Here is an 18,355-nt window from a genome sequence, read left to right as displayed (position 1 = left end):
CTGCCAAGACTCCAACTATACTCAAAGTAATTATATGCATGAAATGATGCAAGTAAATCACTTAATGGCTGTCTGAACCACCTTCTTTTGTGCAGTATTTGAAGAGATCATTTGCAAAAACAGTGGACGTTTTACAAATAAAATATGTTTTTATATAAATCGTGTAATACAATGCAACTTTTTATTGTTTAACTTTTGAACCCACTCAAGTGACACCCTCACGTCCGGCTTCTGAGTTCCACGGCACCAGCGGTGCTTGGGACAATGTGTGTCTGACAATGAGTTTTCCTCCACGGGCAGGCAAGGAGGACGACACACCCTCGCGTCCCATTTCTCCTGAGCTCCGTGGCACCATTGGTGCTTCTGACAGAGTATGTCCAGCAATGAGTGCTCCTCCTCGGGCGGGCGAGGTTTGATTTCATACATTGTAAGTCAGGGGTCTCCAGCCAGTAGATTATGAGCTGCCAGTAGCTACTAAACACTTTTCAATTAGCTCTCCAAATACTTTATTCATTCATTATATTGAAAAGTGTTGTTCACAGTAGTCGGGAAGTAGTTTGGGAGTGTGACCAATAATAGTGGAGTGGGTGTGCCTGGAGGCAGGCCATGGGTGGAATAAATTAAAGCAGCCGTTTTGGAAGGAAGCACAAATCCAAAAATAATGCAGCTGGAGCTGCATCTAGGTGCAGATTCTGGAAGATCTACAATGTTTTCTGTGCTGGTTATGGTGTGTCAGCCCTGCCCACGTACCAGTACCAGGGCCTGCCCACTAGAATGCTGTACTGAGAATTTGTCCAAGTGGACCACAGTAGAACTGCCAGAACCAGAATATGATTGGCAACTCAAAGAATGGCTGTCAATGAACACCTGAAAATAAGTCATTTTATTTCGCTTAAACACTTAAATAAACATTTTGGTCATTTCATTACCTGTATCATGAAAATGCTGAGTCATAATATTGATCATGTTTTCAGACATGTGGTTCATGGCTACGCCACACAATAAAAAAACAAAGGAGACGATACAGAATACAACTTATATTTCACCATTAGCTAGATTCGTTTAGTTCGCTGCCCATGAACCTGGCACTTTTACTTCCACGTCCCAAGCTTGTCTTTGGGTTTTTTGTGATGTGGTTTGGACGAAGCCAGCAGAATGACCAGGGGAAGTTTGATGTCTGGATCTCTAGCCAAGTGATCACCAAGAGTGACCTGCAACCAAAAATCAGATTTTAATCGCAGTTTGCAGCTCAGAACAAACAAACTTGAATCACTGCATGCAGGGGTGTCCAAAGTGCGGTCCAACGACTGCCTATTTTTTTACTGCCACTCAGCAGCCTAGTCTACAAGTAAAATTAATCAATTATTAATTAGATATATTATTCAATATTACTAATGATGTTTTGCTAAGAATGCTCGGCATACACTGCTACATTAGATTGGTATGTATCAAAATGTATAAAAGTGGCCCTCTGCATCCTTTCATATGACATAATAAAACATCAATATAGCAAAAAAGAACTGTAATGGGAAAAAGTTTCAGTTAAGCTATTAAAGCGAGTTCCATGAGCGTGTACATAAAGGAGGAATACAAGTGATGCATGCTTATGGAAATCAATACATATTCTATTTGACGCACAGTAGGACTGGTATTGCATGAAGAGCACCAGTAATAATCAACCCTGCATTTCCAGGACATGTCCTACTTTCATGTCTTTCCCTAGCCATTGTCTTTCTTTTGTCGTGTTTTTTTTTTTTTTTTTTTTGGAAAAAATGCTATGGTTGTCATTGTATTTCAAATAATGTCTTAAAATTGCAAATACTTTTTGTTAGATAGTTTGTTATACTTATTTGTCACACAGAAGAGACATTATTTATATTATGTCATTCCATTTCACCATTTTAACTGAATTTGAGTCTTTGATTATAGATCGTATTTTGTAATACAGTCGTCCCACGTTTATACCGGTTAATTATTGCCAGACAAGACCATGTTAAATACATTTCCATGATATGGCATTCAATAATACATTTTATACGTTTGTAGTTAGATCATAGAAAACCAGTTTATGACTTTGTAAATATGGGTTTTAACTAGGGCTGTCAATCGATTAAAATATTTAATCGTGATTAATCACATCTTTCTTAGTTAACAAGGGACATATTTTAGACATTGGTTACCAACATAAAACGCCTGTTTTGATGGGCCCACCCCGAGGGTCTACACATCATTGCCGGGGACTTCAATAGGACAGATCTTAAGATTGTACTCCTGAAGTTCCAGCATGCTAAATGCCCAACAAGAGGGGAAAGGACTCTAGATCAAGTGTACTCCAAAATCAAACACGGACACAGAGCAATGCCCCTCCCCCACCTTGGACAGTCAGACCATCTTTCCCTGCTGTTAATCTCTGTGTACACCCTCCTAAGACCGCAGATCCAGGCCCACCACAAAGACTATAACAACTTGGCCTGAAAATGTGCAAGTGAATTACAGGACTGCTTCCAATACACAGACTGGAAATCAGGACCTGGAAATAGTCACAGAGACAGTTCTGAATTACATCAAGTTCTGCATGGGAGCCGTTTCGGTGACAAGAGCCATCTGGGTTTTCCCAAACCAGAAACCCTGGGTGACCAACCAGGTCCTCAAGGCCCGCACAATTCTGCCTTTACATAGGTCAGGTGACAGAGCACTTTACAGCTCAGCCCGGGCTGACCTGAGGAAAGGAATCAAGAAAGCCAAAGCGGACTACGAGGAGAAAATGGAGTCCCACCTCGCCAGAACTAGACCACAGAAAGTGTGGCAGGCCATCAAGAGCATCACCAACTATAGCGGTTGTGATGTGATGGCAGACCAGTGTAAGTCCTTGGCAGAGGAGCTGAATTGCTTCTTCGCCCGCTTTACACCACCGAGGCAACACTCATCTGCTCTAACCGTGCCCCCACCCACATCAGACCCCAACGCACGCCCACTCATTCTTGAGGAGCAGGAGGTGAGACGTGTGCTGAAGGGGGTGAATCCCAGGAAAGCTCCCGGCCCTGACAGAGTACCTGGCAAGGTGCTCAGAGCTTGCGCTCACCAGCTGTCCCACATCTTCTGCAAGATCTTTAATCTCTCATTGGCCCAAACGATCGTTGCCTAAAGTCAGCCACAATAATCCTCATCCCCAAGAAATCACCTCCAACCAGCCTGAACGATTACCCCCCTGTTGCCCTCACCCCAGTAATCATGAAGTGTTTTGAGAGACTGGTACTCCGACACATCAAGGACTATCTCTCCCCTACACTTGACCCCCACCAGTTCGCCTACCGAACGAATAGATCTACACAGGACGCCATCACATAACTCTGCATGCCGTGTTGAGTCACCTGGAACAGCAGCAAGATAGATGCTAGATTGCTCTTCATTGACTACAGTTCGGCCTTCAATACCATCATCCCGGACACTCTAAACACAAAACTGGACACACTCGGCCTCCCCCCTCTCACATGCAGCTGGATTATGGACTTTCTGACCAACAGGCCACAGAAAGTGAGGCATTGGCTCACCACAGGGCTGTGTCATGAGCCCCCTGCTGTACTGTCTCAACACCTACAACTGCAGTCCGGCCCACAGGAACAATATGATCGTTAAATTCGTGGTCGGGCTGATCTCAAACGGAGATGAGACAGCCTGCAGAGAGGAGGTTCAGAGACTCACAACCCAGTGCTCTAAAAAATAACCTGACTGAATACCAGGAAGACTAAAGAGATCATCATGGACTTCAGGAGGACGAAAAGTGATCACCTCCCCCTCTACATCAATGGCGAGGACGTGGAGAGGGTCCATGATTTCAGATTCCTGGGAGTCCAGATCTCCGGTGATTTGACCACTTCCTGAGAGTCCTCAAGAAAAACAACGTGGCCCAGAAACTTCTGTTGGCCTTCTACCGTTCCTCCATTGAGAGCCTGCTGACGTAATGCCAAACCATCTGGTATTGGAGCTGCACTGCTGCAGACAGAGAGCGGCTGCACAGGACAGTCAAAGCAGCACAGAAGATCATCGGCTGCCCTCTCCCCTCCCAGGCAGACCTCCACAACTCCCAGTGCGTCAGCAGAGCTCTCAGGATCATCCAGTTGTTTCAGTGACTACCTTCTGGGTGGCGATACAGATGTATCAGGGCACAGACAAACAGATTAAAAAACAGTTTCTTTCCTCGAGTCATCATCTCCCTCAACAAGATATAACCAAGGCAACCAATCGTCCTCTACAATGTAAACCCTTTGTTATTTATTATTTATTCTTCTAATTCTTCTTTTTATTTGTCTAATTTCTATATTTTGTACTGTCATACTGTCTTGCACTGAAAATGGAGCTGCTGCAATTTCATTCTACCATATGTAAAATGACAATAAAGGGCATTCTGATTCTGATTCTGAGTATCCCATTGCCGAGCTGAGTTTCCAAATATGGTCACCCCTACAGTACATCAGTCCAGTAATCCCTTGTGTATAGGGGTAAACTGCTCCCAGACCTGACCATGAAAAGAGAATTTACACAAAATAGGATTCCTTCTTTATCAATTGAATATTTTCATAGAGCTAAACCTTCTAAATATGATTCTTAACATTATTAGAGCACTCCAGACATGGAACAACACCCCTATAGTCACCTTTACACTCATATTGCCAAATACAGTAGATATAATAATAGAATATAAGATATTATAGACATAAGGATGACATAGCATAGACACACATTAGCATTGACAGCGTATTTCCTGTGGTAGCATTGCCTCATCAATGTAATGTCACTGGCACCTTGTGACCAGTGGAGAATAATACTATTCACTGAATGCCAAACATTTGGACTTTTGAGCATTTAACCATTGTTACTCATGAAAATGCTCAATTTAGGCCAAGAATAATTACTATTTGCTTAAGTATACATATTTACTAATAATCGCCCTGGCTCAACTACAAAACAGCCTGAATTTATTAATATGTTTGAAAAACTGTGACAGAGTGAGGGCGTGATGATTGTGTATGTTTTCAAATATGGGTACATGTGACAATATTGACATGGATTAACACCACACTAATGTGATTCCTGTGGTGAACCCTGAATGACACCACCTGTCTCTCTCACAGCCTGAGGCCGCCAGATCAGTTTACACGACCCTCTAACTGATTAATTGAATAGCGGCTCAAATTTCCAGTGACCTAGATTTTCATTGGCTGATGGCAGCCTTTGAGGAATAAATTAGAAGATAAATGGAGCAAATGTTCATGGAAAACTGAATACAGTCTTGCCACTTCACACTTTGAATTGCGTAGCTTCTCATCATCGCAGTAGCATTGCACGCTATTCACTTGATGCCAGAATTTTCTGTATGATTCAATCGTTTTTAACATTTTTACTAAAACTCGCTGACATTAGCACACTTCCTAATCAAGTGAGGCTGCTGTGAGCATGCTGCGTCATCGCAAGGTACATTTGCTAACAGAGTCAAAGCTTTGAGTGCTTTTTAAGGTAGGGAAGTCCACTTGCCATCCCAGTTAATTAAAGAAAACATTCATTCATTCATTTTCTACCGCTTTTTCCTCACGAGGGTCGCGGGGGGTGCTGGAGCCTATCCCAACTGTCTTCGGGCGAGAGGCGGGGTACACCCTGGACTGGTCGCCAGCCAATCACAGGGCACATATAGACAAACAACCATTCACACTCGCATTCATACCTATGGACAATTTGGAGTGGCCAATTAACCTAGCATGTTTTTGGAATGTGGGAGGAAACCGGAGTACCCGGAGAAAACCCACGCATGCACGGGGAGAACATGCAAACTTCACACAGAGATGGCCGAGGGCGGGGACCAAACCCTGGTCTCCTAGCTGTGAAGTCTGCGCACTAACCACCAGACCGCCGTGCCGCCCTTAAAGAAAACAATTTACAAAAATAAATAAATAAATGTGACTCTCGTCTCAGATCTCGCAACATTAAAATGTGGAAATATTTCCTATTTTGAGAAAATCTCTTCCATGGGAAAGAGCAGCCAGGAGTCTTTCAGACGGGAACTATGGCGTGGCAACTGTGAATGATAAAGAATGTGGAAGGGGCAGTTTGCCAGGCAGGATTGGGAGCACACATTAAGTGCTTTACATTAACCTTTACTTGCACTCAGCGTTCCCTGGGTCATTGGCTTGCAATGTGTGACTGCTTTTGAGTTCAATGGCTACCGCTGTTAATGTCCAAGCAGAAGCCTTAGCAATTTCATACTTGAAATTTGTCAGATCAAAACTCCATCCCTGCATAAGACTTCTATCAAAACGTCTCATTATAGTCCCCCAATTATGACATATATTATATTAAATATGAGATATATTTGTGATGTCAAAAGAGCTCGGCACTGATCTGGAAGTGGTAAACTATTATGGCAGTTTTCCAGCCCACCACTTGACACCACTGACTTGAACAATGTTTGGCATGAGGAACTAACTTGTCAAATAAAAAAAAATGTTACGTCCAGTGCTAACAATTGCTATCAAGACAAGCTAATTGTTGCTAGTATCCAATCTTCAAAGCTGTTGACTACCAATGTTTGTAACGGGCAGAAAAAGGCATCTGCTTTGACGAACTACAGAGGATGAAGACATGGAAGAAAGCCAGGAAGCAAGTATACAAGTAGATAATGTTGAATGACATAAGGAAGAGCTAAACAGAAAAACAAACAACATGAGAAGTAAAATCCTTAATGAAGCATATGTGAAGAAAGAAAATGCATCACTTTGTAAACAAAGAGACGGGCATGAAGTAAACGCGTATGCTTAAAGAAGCAAAACAATGACAAGGATCACTTTATATCGCAAATGGTGTGCTGAGTGGATGATTTGGAGCAGTTGACATGCATGAACAATGCGATTGCGCTTCACATGACACAGGTTTTATGCCAGTGCAGCTGACAACTGGGAGGACAAGATGAATTTCCTCCAACAGAGGATCAGGCGGCCAACTTTCTGGATCGGATGGTTTGTTACAAACAAAAACAATGGATGTGCTAGATACTAAACACGTTGTCTCTCTCCAAACAGCCAATCATTTTTTTCCAAGTTTGATTCTAAGGAAAATCTGGTTGACGTCCAAATAAGTGACTTGAGCCTACTAGCAAACTGTACAAACTGAAACATTATTTGATGTTGTTCCCACCATAAGAAAATAACAAACGGTACAATTGAGAGTTGTTGATATCATTATATATGATTACCTTGATTGTGTGCTCGAGCTTCATCAAAGAGCAGTTGAAGAAGGTGGGGGGGAGCTGTGAAGGGATACTCAGAACATTCCTTATGGTCCGATTGGTCTGAGCTTGGACTGACTCTCCCGTCCCGAAGAGGATCTCATTGATGTGCACAATAGCCTTTGACTGAGCGACAAAGGTCTGTTTCTCACAAAGGTAGAATTTGGGTGTTACCGCTTGAGTTGAGCCGTTGAGTACTTCAACAGACACTTGCATGGTTTCACCTACAAGGAGAGACGAATGCCACTTATCAAGTATGCCATTCATCCATTTTCTGCTGCTTGTCCTGTTTAGGGTTGCATGGAGCCGGAGCCTATGCTAGCTCACTTTGGGCGAAAGCCGGAATACATCCCAGATGGTCAATCTTAAGGCACATATTGGCAAACAATCACATGCAGCCTTCGTGGAAGTCAAAGTGCATAAACCACTGGGCCATCAGTTTATGTTGAACACTATTTAGGAATGTAGTAAGATGCCTTTATTGTCATTGCACCATTTGACTCAAGGAAATAGTGGCTTTCGAAATGTGCTTACCTTGCCTCAGTCCCGTTTTTTCTGAGCTAACATTCAAAGTCACCTTTCCAGATCCATAAAATGACATTTTCATTGCGGACTGCTGCTCCTATGAGACACAGACACACATGTCAGAAAGAACACTTCTGACAAGAACATCCTGCTGATCTCAGCAATAGTCCATACCTGAAGTCCAATGATGATCATTTCTGATTTGGAAGCAAATGGGAATTCAACATTGGTCAGAAATGGGAATTCAATCTTCCTTTTGTGGATGCTCCAGATTGACATGCTCAGCTTTGCTTTTAAAGAGTATTCAATTCTGCCCCATTTTCCCTCGTACGATGAAGGCATATCTCTGTCAGGAAATGATGATTACATGAGTTCCAGAGGCTTTATTTAGTATGAAAATTGGCATACGGAACATTTTAAGACACCTTCACCAAAGAGAAGAAAATGTGGAGTTTGCCTCTTCTTTGTAGCTACAGCAATACCTTGGTTCCTGTACACCCGAGGATTTGTTTTTCAATGAAAACTATTATTATTACCAAAAATATAGCTGTCAACTTTCGTATACCGTCTCAGTTGTCATCCGTGCACACACCTAGAAAACTTGTCCGTATCATTTTTTGATATTCAAACAAAGCATCAAGAACAACAAGAATGGATCGTGCTTCTTTTCTGGGACATTATAGACAGACGGTGGTTGGTGCACGGTGGTCTATTGGTTAGCATGTTGGCATGCTAATGTTTGATTATTTATTAAATCAGAAGTGTGTCCCAATACTGGACTTAAAAGAAGCATACTCACATATTTGGAATTACAAAGGTGAAAGGGTACACATTTCTCCCTTGACCAATGATTTCTGAACCTTGTAGGAAGAAGAAAAATGACACAACAAAGTGACAAAAGATTATTAGTGATTTAGAAAAAATTCAAATCTTTAGGACAAAGCTTGGAACAGGGATAGTTAGAGGTTTTAGTTTAACTTCACACAAAGACAAAGCAATACAGACCATCGCCTTTATTTTTATCCTGAAGAATAATGATCTCCAAACGGAAGTAGTGCTTCTTCTCTTGGTTGAGCGTTGTGGTTGGCCCATCTTGATCACACCATTTGACCTCAGCCTTCCCTTTGGCTTTGACCATCAAACACTGCACTTTGGTCTCTTTCCTGGCCTCCACAGTCACTCTGCCAGAGAGGGTGTCTCCCGGAGAGAGTGTTGCTCTTTCATTCATCTGATCGTACTCCACAGAGAAACACTTGATTATCATGGCAAGGTCACATCAGTCGCACTTCTTGGTTGTGTTGAGTCAACGCAGGCAATGAATCCGGTCAAGTAATGGACTTCTGTTGAACCTGCATTTGTGTCTCATGGTCATGTGATCAGGGCTGGAGGTGTCGCATTCACCGAGGTAACCCAAGCTAAGGGCCTCACGTCAGCTAAATACACCGGAAACATCCTGAATTCATAGTTTTCATGGGACTTGTAGGTTGGTATAAAAGGTTTCAATAAATCCACATTTGCTAATTAGTGAATGTCAAAGGGTTGTTTTTATTTAAATATATATTTCATTTGTTTTACTTCATTATACATCACATACTAGAATTAACAGTTTCACATAATTTCCTCCCCCATTCCAAAAACATGCTAGGTTAATTGGCCACTCCAAATTGTCCATAGGTATGAATGTGAGTGTGAATGGTTGTTTGTCTATATGTATCCTGTGATTGGCTGGCAACCAGTCCAGGGTGTACCCCGCCTCTCACCCGAAGACAGTTGGGATAGGAATGAATGAATGAATGAACATGTCCAAAAGGAGTAGGAAAAAACAAAGCAAAGTTTGTTGAAATGGGCCACTTTAGTGTGTTCATTTAGTGTTTTGTTATTGGTGATTTTTCAGGCATTTTTTTTTAACCAAGGGTCAGTAACCCACGGCAAACATGAAGGAAACGTTCATAAAAACATTTTTAAATTCCCTGAATTAAAAAATATATACAGGAAATTATTCGTGAAATGAAATGTCTCTACAAAGACGGTCAAGGACAGGACCAACAGAATTGCAACAAAAATTACCAGTAGGCAAATTGGTGACATTAATTCAGCATAAGCATATTCAATTTCCTGTGATGAGTCAAGTAATGCAAACGATATTGAGCACACAGCACTGATAACCGAATCTACTGGGCTTTTTTATGTTCAAGTAGGCTACGTCTTGTTTTAATTTAACACAATCTAACACAAATACGTATTTCAGTGTTGGAATTATTTTTTAAAAAGTAGTCCTACAGGTGCACTCTACACTTCTGTTTGTTGAATTCTCTTCTTGTAATAGGTACACCTTTAAAAGTTTATAAGCTGTGTAATGTTGTGTGCTCCAGGATATTTGTCTTTACTGTAGAGAAAGCAAAATGGCTCTTTAGATGTGAAAGGTTTCTGACCCTGACCCAGCCGATCCTAACTAGACTTAACGGATGTCAGCCAGTGTGGCTGCACAAAAGTACATTGGTAAACCTTACCCCCTGACACTTGAAAGGGGACCTCCAAGGGACTTTTCTACTTTTCTGACCTATAAATGTTGTTAGAATGATTTATTATCGTTTGAAACAACACTAACGCGCCAGATAATGAGGTTTGCGTACTTGGAAGTGAGTCCCTTTTAACACAGAGTTCCACTGATGTCAACGCAACACGGACATCCTTATATGGGCATGCCCAGCAACCCTGCTCTGCTTCGCTCTGTTCACCATGTTAGCACATCAAACAATGGCTCCCAGGAGATGTTTGTCCCTAAAGAGGAACGTGGTAGGCAGAAGTGGTTGGAGTTGCTGAGAGAAAAATAGAAAAATATGCTCATCTGTCAAAGGCACAAAACTGTCTACCAAACCAACATTACTTTGTGGTGTTGAGTCAGCAGAAGACCAAGCTGTAAATAACAATTTATCAGTGTCCTAACTGTGTTAATTTCTGTAATCTTAATTAATCGGACAAAAGCGATTGTCTGTGTAGCACTGAGTGTGAATACAATGAGTGCAGGGAGTGTGACCAATCACGGCGGAGTGGTCTCAGCAGGAGGTGTGCCTGTAAAAGGGCGAAAGTGGAGTAAATTACACAAACCATTGGGGTGGGAGGCAGAAAACCTAAGGAAGAGGTGCTGAGTCTGGAAGATCTTGAAAGCCTTTTATGTGTGGCTGAGCTTGCAAAAAAGGTGAATCAGATTTTGTTCCCGAAAAACATTCAACAAAAAAGAAGAATTAGTAACAGAAAGTGAAAGTGTCGAAATTAGACTTTAGTTTCTGTCAAGATCTTTGATGATTCGTTCATTGATGGCAAACTAAATTTCAATGCTTTTACAATAATCAATGGCATTGAATTCAATGAAATATTGTTTGATGGACATTTTCCAAAGAAAAATGTTTTCCCATAAAATCAACGTTGTCTGACAAAGTGCATGGTGCAGTGTTCCGACTACATGTTCTTTAGCATTCCAACTTTGTTAAACGTTGTTTGTGTGTGTGTGTGTTTTGGTGGCTGAGGGGGAACCTCCATAATGGTATTTCTGGACATATCCCAAGTTATTACTGTAAATCAGACAAGCTTTTAAGATCTCTAGCAGTCTAAGAGTCCCTTCGATCCCTATCAGAAGCCCAAGACCGCCATATAGAAATTACATGAATATGGATTAAAAAAGAAAACGTCTGATTTGGAATGAACAACAGCTAGATGGAAGGACAAAGGGAGGAGAAAGAAAAACAGAAACTTGTGTACAGCTATAAATACATGAGATTGAGGGAAAGGCTTTGGAGCAATGGACAAATGGGGCGGGAGTGGTTGGTCAAAGAGACAATTCATGTCAACTCAATCTATTCCACAAACGCAATAACAATGGATGTTGGCATTATTAGATTAGAATCATCCCCAGAATCCTCCCCATTTCTTTTCAATTGCCATTGTTCACTCGGGTGACAGGTTTAAGCCCTTAATATGCCTCAAACATTCATTCATTCATTCATTTTCTACCACTTATCCTCACAAGGGTCGCGGAGGGTGCTGGAGCCAATCCGAGCTGTACAACCTGGCTGGTCGCCAGCCATTCCCACCCACATTCATACCTATGGGCAATTTGGAGTTACCAATTAACCAACCATGCATGTTTTTTTGTTGTTGTTGTTTTTGGAATGTGGGAGGAAGCTGGAGTCCCCAGAGAAAACCCACACATGCAAGGGGATAACATGCAAACTCCACACAGAGATGGCCGAGGGTGGAATTGAACTCGGGTCTCCTAGCTGTGAGGCCTGCGTGCTAACCACTTGGCCGTCGTGCAGCCTCATACATCTATTAAAAGTATAAAATGTTTGACCACTGACCACAAATGAATGATGATAGATGGAACAGATGGAATCAGAGTCATGGTGTAGCATTTAGCCTGGTCATCACGCTAGCAACAGGGGCTAGCAAGCTCGAAAAGATGTTTCTCCAAGATGCATCTACATAATCTACCCTGCTTGTGTTGTCATTCCAATAAAGACTGCCCAGCATATATTAACTTGTGCATTCGGAAACTTTGCCCAGAACTTAAGAAGCTAATATGCACCAGGGATGTCATCACAGACGAGTGGAAGAGGATTCCAGTAACAATCTTTGCAACGCAAAGGCTGTGCTCGGTAACAATGGGCTGTTGACACTTTGGGCACAATTTGGACATGTTCACTGTTAGGCAGACTCACTTGTCAAGAGTGTTGAGTCGATATGCCTTCAGCCAGTTTCAACATGATGTCCTCATACTGTGAATCATTACACAAACATTTAATTCGGGTTTCATTTTCCTCTTCAGATGATGAATGCGAAAATCCTTTTGGTGTCACACTCTATCCACTCCACCGTACGTATTGAAGGTCAGGCCAATGAATTGAAATGCTAACACAGCTTTGAGTGTACTGAGATTCAAAACAAGTTATTGAGCATTAACTAATTCCTTTGAATGTGTGCGTGTGTGCATGTACTGTATGTGTACACATTGGCATACAGAATGTACACTGATATTCTTGGCTTGAAAAGTGGTGGCATTAAAACCTGATTAGATTACTCCTTGAGAAAAAAAATCATAATGAGAAATAATTTAAGCCGCACGGTGGACTAGTGGTTAGCATGTAGGCCACACAGTCAGGAGATGGGAAGAACTGGGTTTGATTCTCCGCTTGGCCATCTCTGTGTGGAGCTACTGCTCTTTCCTCCCCCATCCCAAAAACATGCTCGGTTCATGGGCCACTCCAAATTGTCCATAGGTATGAATGTGAGTGTGAATGGTTGTTTGTCTATATGTGCCCTGTGATTGGCTGGCCACCAGTCCAGGGTGTACCCCGCCTCTCACCCAGAGACAGCTGGGATAGGTTCCAGCATACCCCCACCTTAGTGAGGGTAAGTGACATAGAAAATGAATGGATGGGGATGGGGAAATAATTGAATTACTGTATACTGTGTTGCCATGGCAATACAGGCAGTATTGGCAGGAAGGAGGTTCACTGGTTCATTGGTTCAGCAACTAGACGCGTCATCAAACAATGGCAAACAGAGTGAGCCTTCTTGTGTCTGTGTCTGCTAGCATACCCACAAAGCAAGAGTGGACCTTCGTGAAGAGGGTTGCCAGGTCACATGCTAGAACTTAAGAATGGAAAAGATGCTTTCAAAGCCAAATGCCACAGCCCCCGTGTGGGAATATTAACAAGCAAGGTGATCCTATCAACACAAATGAGACGGATTTATTAAAAAGTGGTGGCAACATCGAAGGCAACAAAAAAACGAGCCTATCTCAAACACATCCTCTCGACCCAGTTTTCTCATCTGGGAAAAAAATAGTCAAATAGTCAAAAAAAAGTAAATACAAATGGAACATCACAAAATGGTGTGCGTTCACAGAAAGGCTGCTCTTTAATCCTGCTGAAAAGCCAGCATCTCAAGAAATGCTGCAAGCGTTTCACAGACAGTATGAATTGTCTGTGAGAAACTACACAAACGGCAATTCCACAGCTTTATAGTGTGAAAGATGATATATATATAATGAAATATTGCATTACTATAATATACTATTACTGTAATGTATTATTTATTATAGCATAGCATCAGTGGTTTATTTGGTCTAAAAATGGTGACAATAATATTGTTTAGCATCAATTTTCGTTGTACTTAAATTGATGTTAAAATCTCGTCCTCGTGCATCATGTCATCGTGCGAGGTGGAGGTGAGTCTCATGACAGCCCCATTCAAAGGCCATTTACTGTAAGTGTTTGTGGCTGAGGCTTAGCAGACCTACATCCTTCATACATGTCAACATTTGCATTTGAAAAATTGGACATTTTATGGAAAATACGTATAGGAAATTCTTCCTACTTCTTCTTACACACCACAACCCCACTCCACCCTGACAAAAAAAAAACTGAAAATTTATGGGAAACTACTTTAACGGGAGGCAAAATATGTTTCCCAGGATAAACGGAAGGCAGGACAGGTATAATCTTTCATCATGAAGAGTGGCGGAGTCCATCTCAGCTGACGGAGGCACCAATCGTTGACTCAGAGACTCCTAGAGTGGGATGTGGGAGGGTGTTACCCTGCAATGGCACCATGACAACACAAGTCTGCCATCATCTACTTGGTGAGGTTAAAGCTGCATTGTGTTTTCACACGTTGAAACACACTTAAAACACCTCAGTAATGTTGGGCAAATTTCAAGTTACTTCGACACAAAAATGGAACTTAAGCTTTGTGGTGGCGTCTCATGACATTTGAGAGGTATTTTATGGGATTAAAGCTCAGGGTGTACCTGGGACATGCAACGCTACGGAAAAAACGTACAAATGAAAATAAATGATTTAACATTTAAGGTTAGTTTTTCCTTCACACTTGGCACTTGCAACTTTCTTTGTCTCCACTGTTATTATGATTATTTTGCAGCTGTGATTAATAAAAAAAAAGGAGAGTTTGTTTGCTAGTTAACTACAGTAACCCCTTGCTGTAGCACACTTCGAATATCGTAGTTATCATGTATTTAACACGGATGGGTCTGGAACAGAGCTTGTTTGTTTCTTTCGGCTTTTTTCCTGATTACGGAGTCGACACAGCGGCCCTTTTTGATCTTCATACTGATTTTTGGCTGGAGCCCTTTAACTGACGCATGCTGACGAATACCGATGGTGCTTACTAGTGGAGATTCCAACCTGAGGCGTCCGCTCCAAAGTTCAGAAAGCTACCTTGATAAACCAGGAGTCAAGCGCTGATGACATCATAAGCCACGTTTACATGAGTTTTTCCTCTTTCCGAAAGGAATCTTACAGAATGACTTTTCCGAAAACAATGGTATCCATGGAAAGGAATATTCCAATCTCTGGTCTACATGCGCCGCTATAGTCAAACAGAATAGTCAATGGGGCATGCACAGTAAAGCGTAAACATCAACATCACGTGATACCGACTTCCCCCGAGTTTTTCTTTCACTTGTTAGACTAACTCTGTATTGTGAGTTTTTTGTTCGTCCAGTCCAATTTAGTTTGGATCAAAAACAAACTTGTTTTGTATAGATATACGTATATTTTCTTTTTTAAGAAAAACTGGACTTGTAAATAAAAGGTTTCGATTCTGTTGCCAACCGCCAATAAACAACAGAAGAAGAAAAACACGACGAAGAAGAACGCACCCTGACAACTTTCCGTTTGAAATCCACCACTGTGAATCCGATTATACATTAATTCCGATTGGCACTTTTTTTTCAGAATGAGATGTATACAGAGGTTCAATTCTTTCTGTTTGAGCAAATAAACCGAATGCAATTGGACTATTTGGGTCCATGTATACGTGGCTATAGACAGGTGATGGAGCTTGGAGACAATAACCTCCGATTCTGGTCGCCATGCTTACAGGCTTTCTATAGCAGAAACATTTTGTGATTAAAAATACCTTACGGGGGCTGCACGGTGGTCGAGTGGTTAGCACGTAGACCTGACGGCTAGGAGACCCGAGTTCAATCCCACCCTCGGCCATCTCTGTGTGGAGTTTGTATGTTCTCCCCGTGCATGCGTGGGTTTTCTCTGGGTACTCCGGTTTCTTCCCACATTCCAAAAACATGCAAGGTTAATTGGCGACTCCAAATTGTCCAAAGGTATGAATGTGAGTGTGAATGGTTGTTTGTCTATATGTGCCCTGTGATTGGCTGGCCATCAGTCCAGGGTGTACCCTGCCTTTTGCACGAAGACAGCTGGGATAGGCTCCAGCACTCCCCGCGACAATCGTGAGGATAAGCGGCAGAAAAATGAATGAATGAAAATAACATCCGGACACAGTTGGACGCACGTCGTGTGACTACCATGACAATACACACCCCATATTGGAAATGTAAGCGAAACAAGGCAAAATCTTGGCATATGTTTTCTGAATAAACTGAAAAATGCCCTCAGCAGCCACATTAACGGCGTCCTCCCAACACCAGCATCAGCTCACCATTATAACCGTATTTCCTGAAAGAATAAACAATACACAAATGTCTTTTCCCTCTGGAAGAAAAAAGGCACATTTACACACGAGGCACAGCGGCACGACTTGATTGGTTAATTACGTCTCGTCAGACACAAGCCGAGCAAGCATCTAAGGGCCGTTATTTTTTTGTTCTTTTAAGCAGTCGCTTTCTCTCTCTCACACACACACCACTATAAAATGATGTATTTGTTTATGACTAATACCGCAAAAACTGTGTGTAGCACAGGACGAACGAGTCTAACAAGCCAGTCTTCCACTCAGGTTTGGACCATGGAAGGCGATGCATTCTAACTTCTGTCATCACCATCACCGTGCCCCCAAGTTCTTCGAAGATGGAAGAGACACACACCAAAACACGCACGCTTACCCTGCAGATATATTCCTACCATTACTGGGCCAGGAACTATTATAGAAGTGCTGCGGTTGCATCTGCTCCTGAGTGTGTGCGCAGCCCTGAGCGTGTCATCTATTTCAGCAACCTTCCCCTCTCCTCAAGTCAACACAGCTGAACACTTGCCGCCTCTGAACTCTACGCTACCGGCTTGAGAAGGACAGACCTTGTTGTTCAGCATGTGTCGGAACACATGTAGTGTGTATCTGCCTGTGCAACAGAAGGCCGGGGAGAAAGCGTATGTGTAAGCATTCGCGAGTGTGAATGATATTTTGTTAACAATGCAACAACCACCGACAGATGTGCCAGTCGATAGACTGGAGTCGGTCGGGAATGATCAAAATCACAAGCTGGGTCTTTTTAACATTAGAGGAGGATTTGTGTGTGTGTTGTTTGTGGGTGTCAATCCGCCTTCTAAGCCACAAGAACAGAAACTAAACAAGGCATTCTACACAATGTGTTGACAGTGACATTGGGAAACTGTCAAGGAGCAAGCATCACAGTGCTCGTCGACATCCTCGCAGCAGCTCTGCCCTGAGAAACGTTCTACACGCACCCAATCAAAGGCAAACAACGTCAGTCAACAAAGAGCAGTGTCTTTGTGCAGTTTACATACATGAATGATAAGGCGTGGTATGCAATATTCATGTGTCTATGTGTGTGCATACAGCATGAATTTGATAACAGCACCATGGAGTGTGGTGCTATCCGTGGTCTTACAGTGCCACCTATGGAGGCTCCTGTTCAGTGGCCTCCATTCACTCTCACGATGGAACCAGAGTGGGTTTCTTCTCAACGTGTGTGTGTGCTTCATTCCAACAGCCACACTGGACGGACTGTAAAGGTGAGAGACTCAAATGAAGGGAATACTTGTTGTGTGCAGGCACATCTTGTCTGTCTCATCTAAAGTTTTCTTGTCCCTTGAAGGACCCCCCCCCAACTCAACACCACACAACATTTCTCTCCGACCATCCATCCAATCCTTTTCACATCATTTAAATATCCTTCTACATTTTTATTGTTTAACCCTTAACTCTGTTATGACTTTATATAATGACAATGTATCCCCGCACGCTCAGCAGGGAGTCCTGCCTCGCGAGTTTATGATTAGAATTCCAAGATTCCAAGCTAAAAATATATAAATGATTCATATAAATATGCATATTTCATTACATTGTATCATTCTTTTAGCTAAATTAAGGATTTAAAATGATTTTTCAAGGCACAAAGATCATTGTGTTTTCAGGCTATACATAGATGGTACCTACAGAACATGATACATACAGTACATGGTACATAGAGTACATGGTACATACAGTACATGGTACATACCCAAAGATTAGAATCGTGTCTTTTGTCAGAAAAAAAAACACTTTCTTTCTACCTTTTTCTGTTCTTTTGTAATCAGCAGTAGAACAAAAAAAACAGCTTTTTCTGAAAAGATCCATTTCAGCTGTAACGTTGACTTTGACCTAAATTTAGGTATCTTTAAAAACAACTATGTCACAACACAAATAACACAAACAAATGTGTTTTCCAGTTTTACATGAAAATAAAAATGTGTTTATATCTAAAACACCATGAACCAGTTACACTTTTCACATGTGTGCGCACGCAAACACGTTTGTGCGTACAGACATTTCCTC

The 18,355-nt window shown here is 42.0% G+C and overlaps 1 protein-coding gene across 1 annotated transcript; it reads right to left on the bottom strand.

Moving 5' to 3' along the window:
* Nucleotides 1-895: 895 nt before the first annotated feature.
* On the bottom strand, nucleotides 896-9,065 carry LOC131136495 (arrestin domain-containing protein 3-like). The gene is made up of 6 exons (XM_058083381.1): nucleotides 8,807-9,065; nucleotides 8,601-8,661; nucleotides 7,976-8,147; nucleotides 7,811-7,898; nucleotides 7,244-7,500; nucleotides 896-1,211 (listed from the first exon to the last, which is right to left on the bottom strand). The coding sequence occupies exons 1-6, from the start codon at nucleotides 9,063-9,065 to the stop codon at nucleotides 1,092-1,094; spliced, it is 957 nt and encodes a 318-aa protein (XP_057939364.1). The 3' UTR covers nucleotides 896-1,091.
* Nucleotides 9,066-18,355: the final 9,290 nt, after the last annotated feature.

This window comes from Doryrhamphus excisus, chromosome 1, assembly GCF_030265055.1.
Source record: "Doryrhamphus excisus isolate RoL2022-K1 chromosome 1, RoL_Dexc_1.0, whole genome shotgun sequence".
Lineage (NCBI taxonomy): Eukaryota > Metazoa > Chordata > Actinopteri > Syngnathiformes > Syngnathidae > Doryrhamphus > Doryrhamphus excisus.
This window is presented reverse-complemented; position numbering and strand designations above follow the sequence as displayed.

Bases quoted from the DNA above. Each gene is read 5' to 3' on its own strand.
- LOC131136495 (XM_058083381.1), bottom strand. From the start codon at position 9,065: ATGATAATCAAGTGTTTCTCTGTGGAGTACGATCAGATGAATGAAAGA. The intron at 8,662-8,806 runs GTCTGTATTGCT...TCTTCCTACAAG, and splicing joins GGATAAAAATAAAGGCGATG to GTTCAGAAATCATTGGTCAA. The intron at 7,899-7,975 runs GTATGGACTATT...TGTGTCTCATAG, and splicing joins TGATCATCATTGGACTTCAG to GAGCAGCAGTCCGCAATGAA.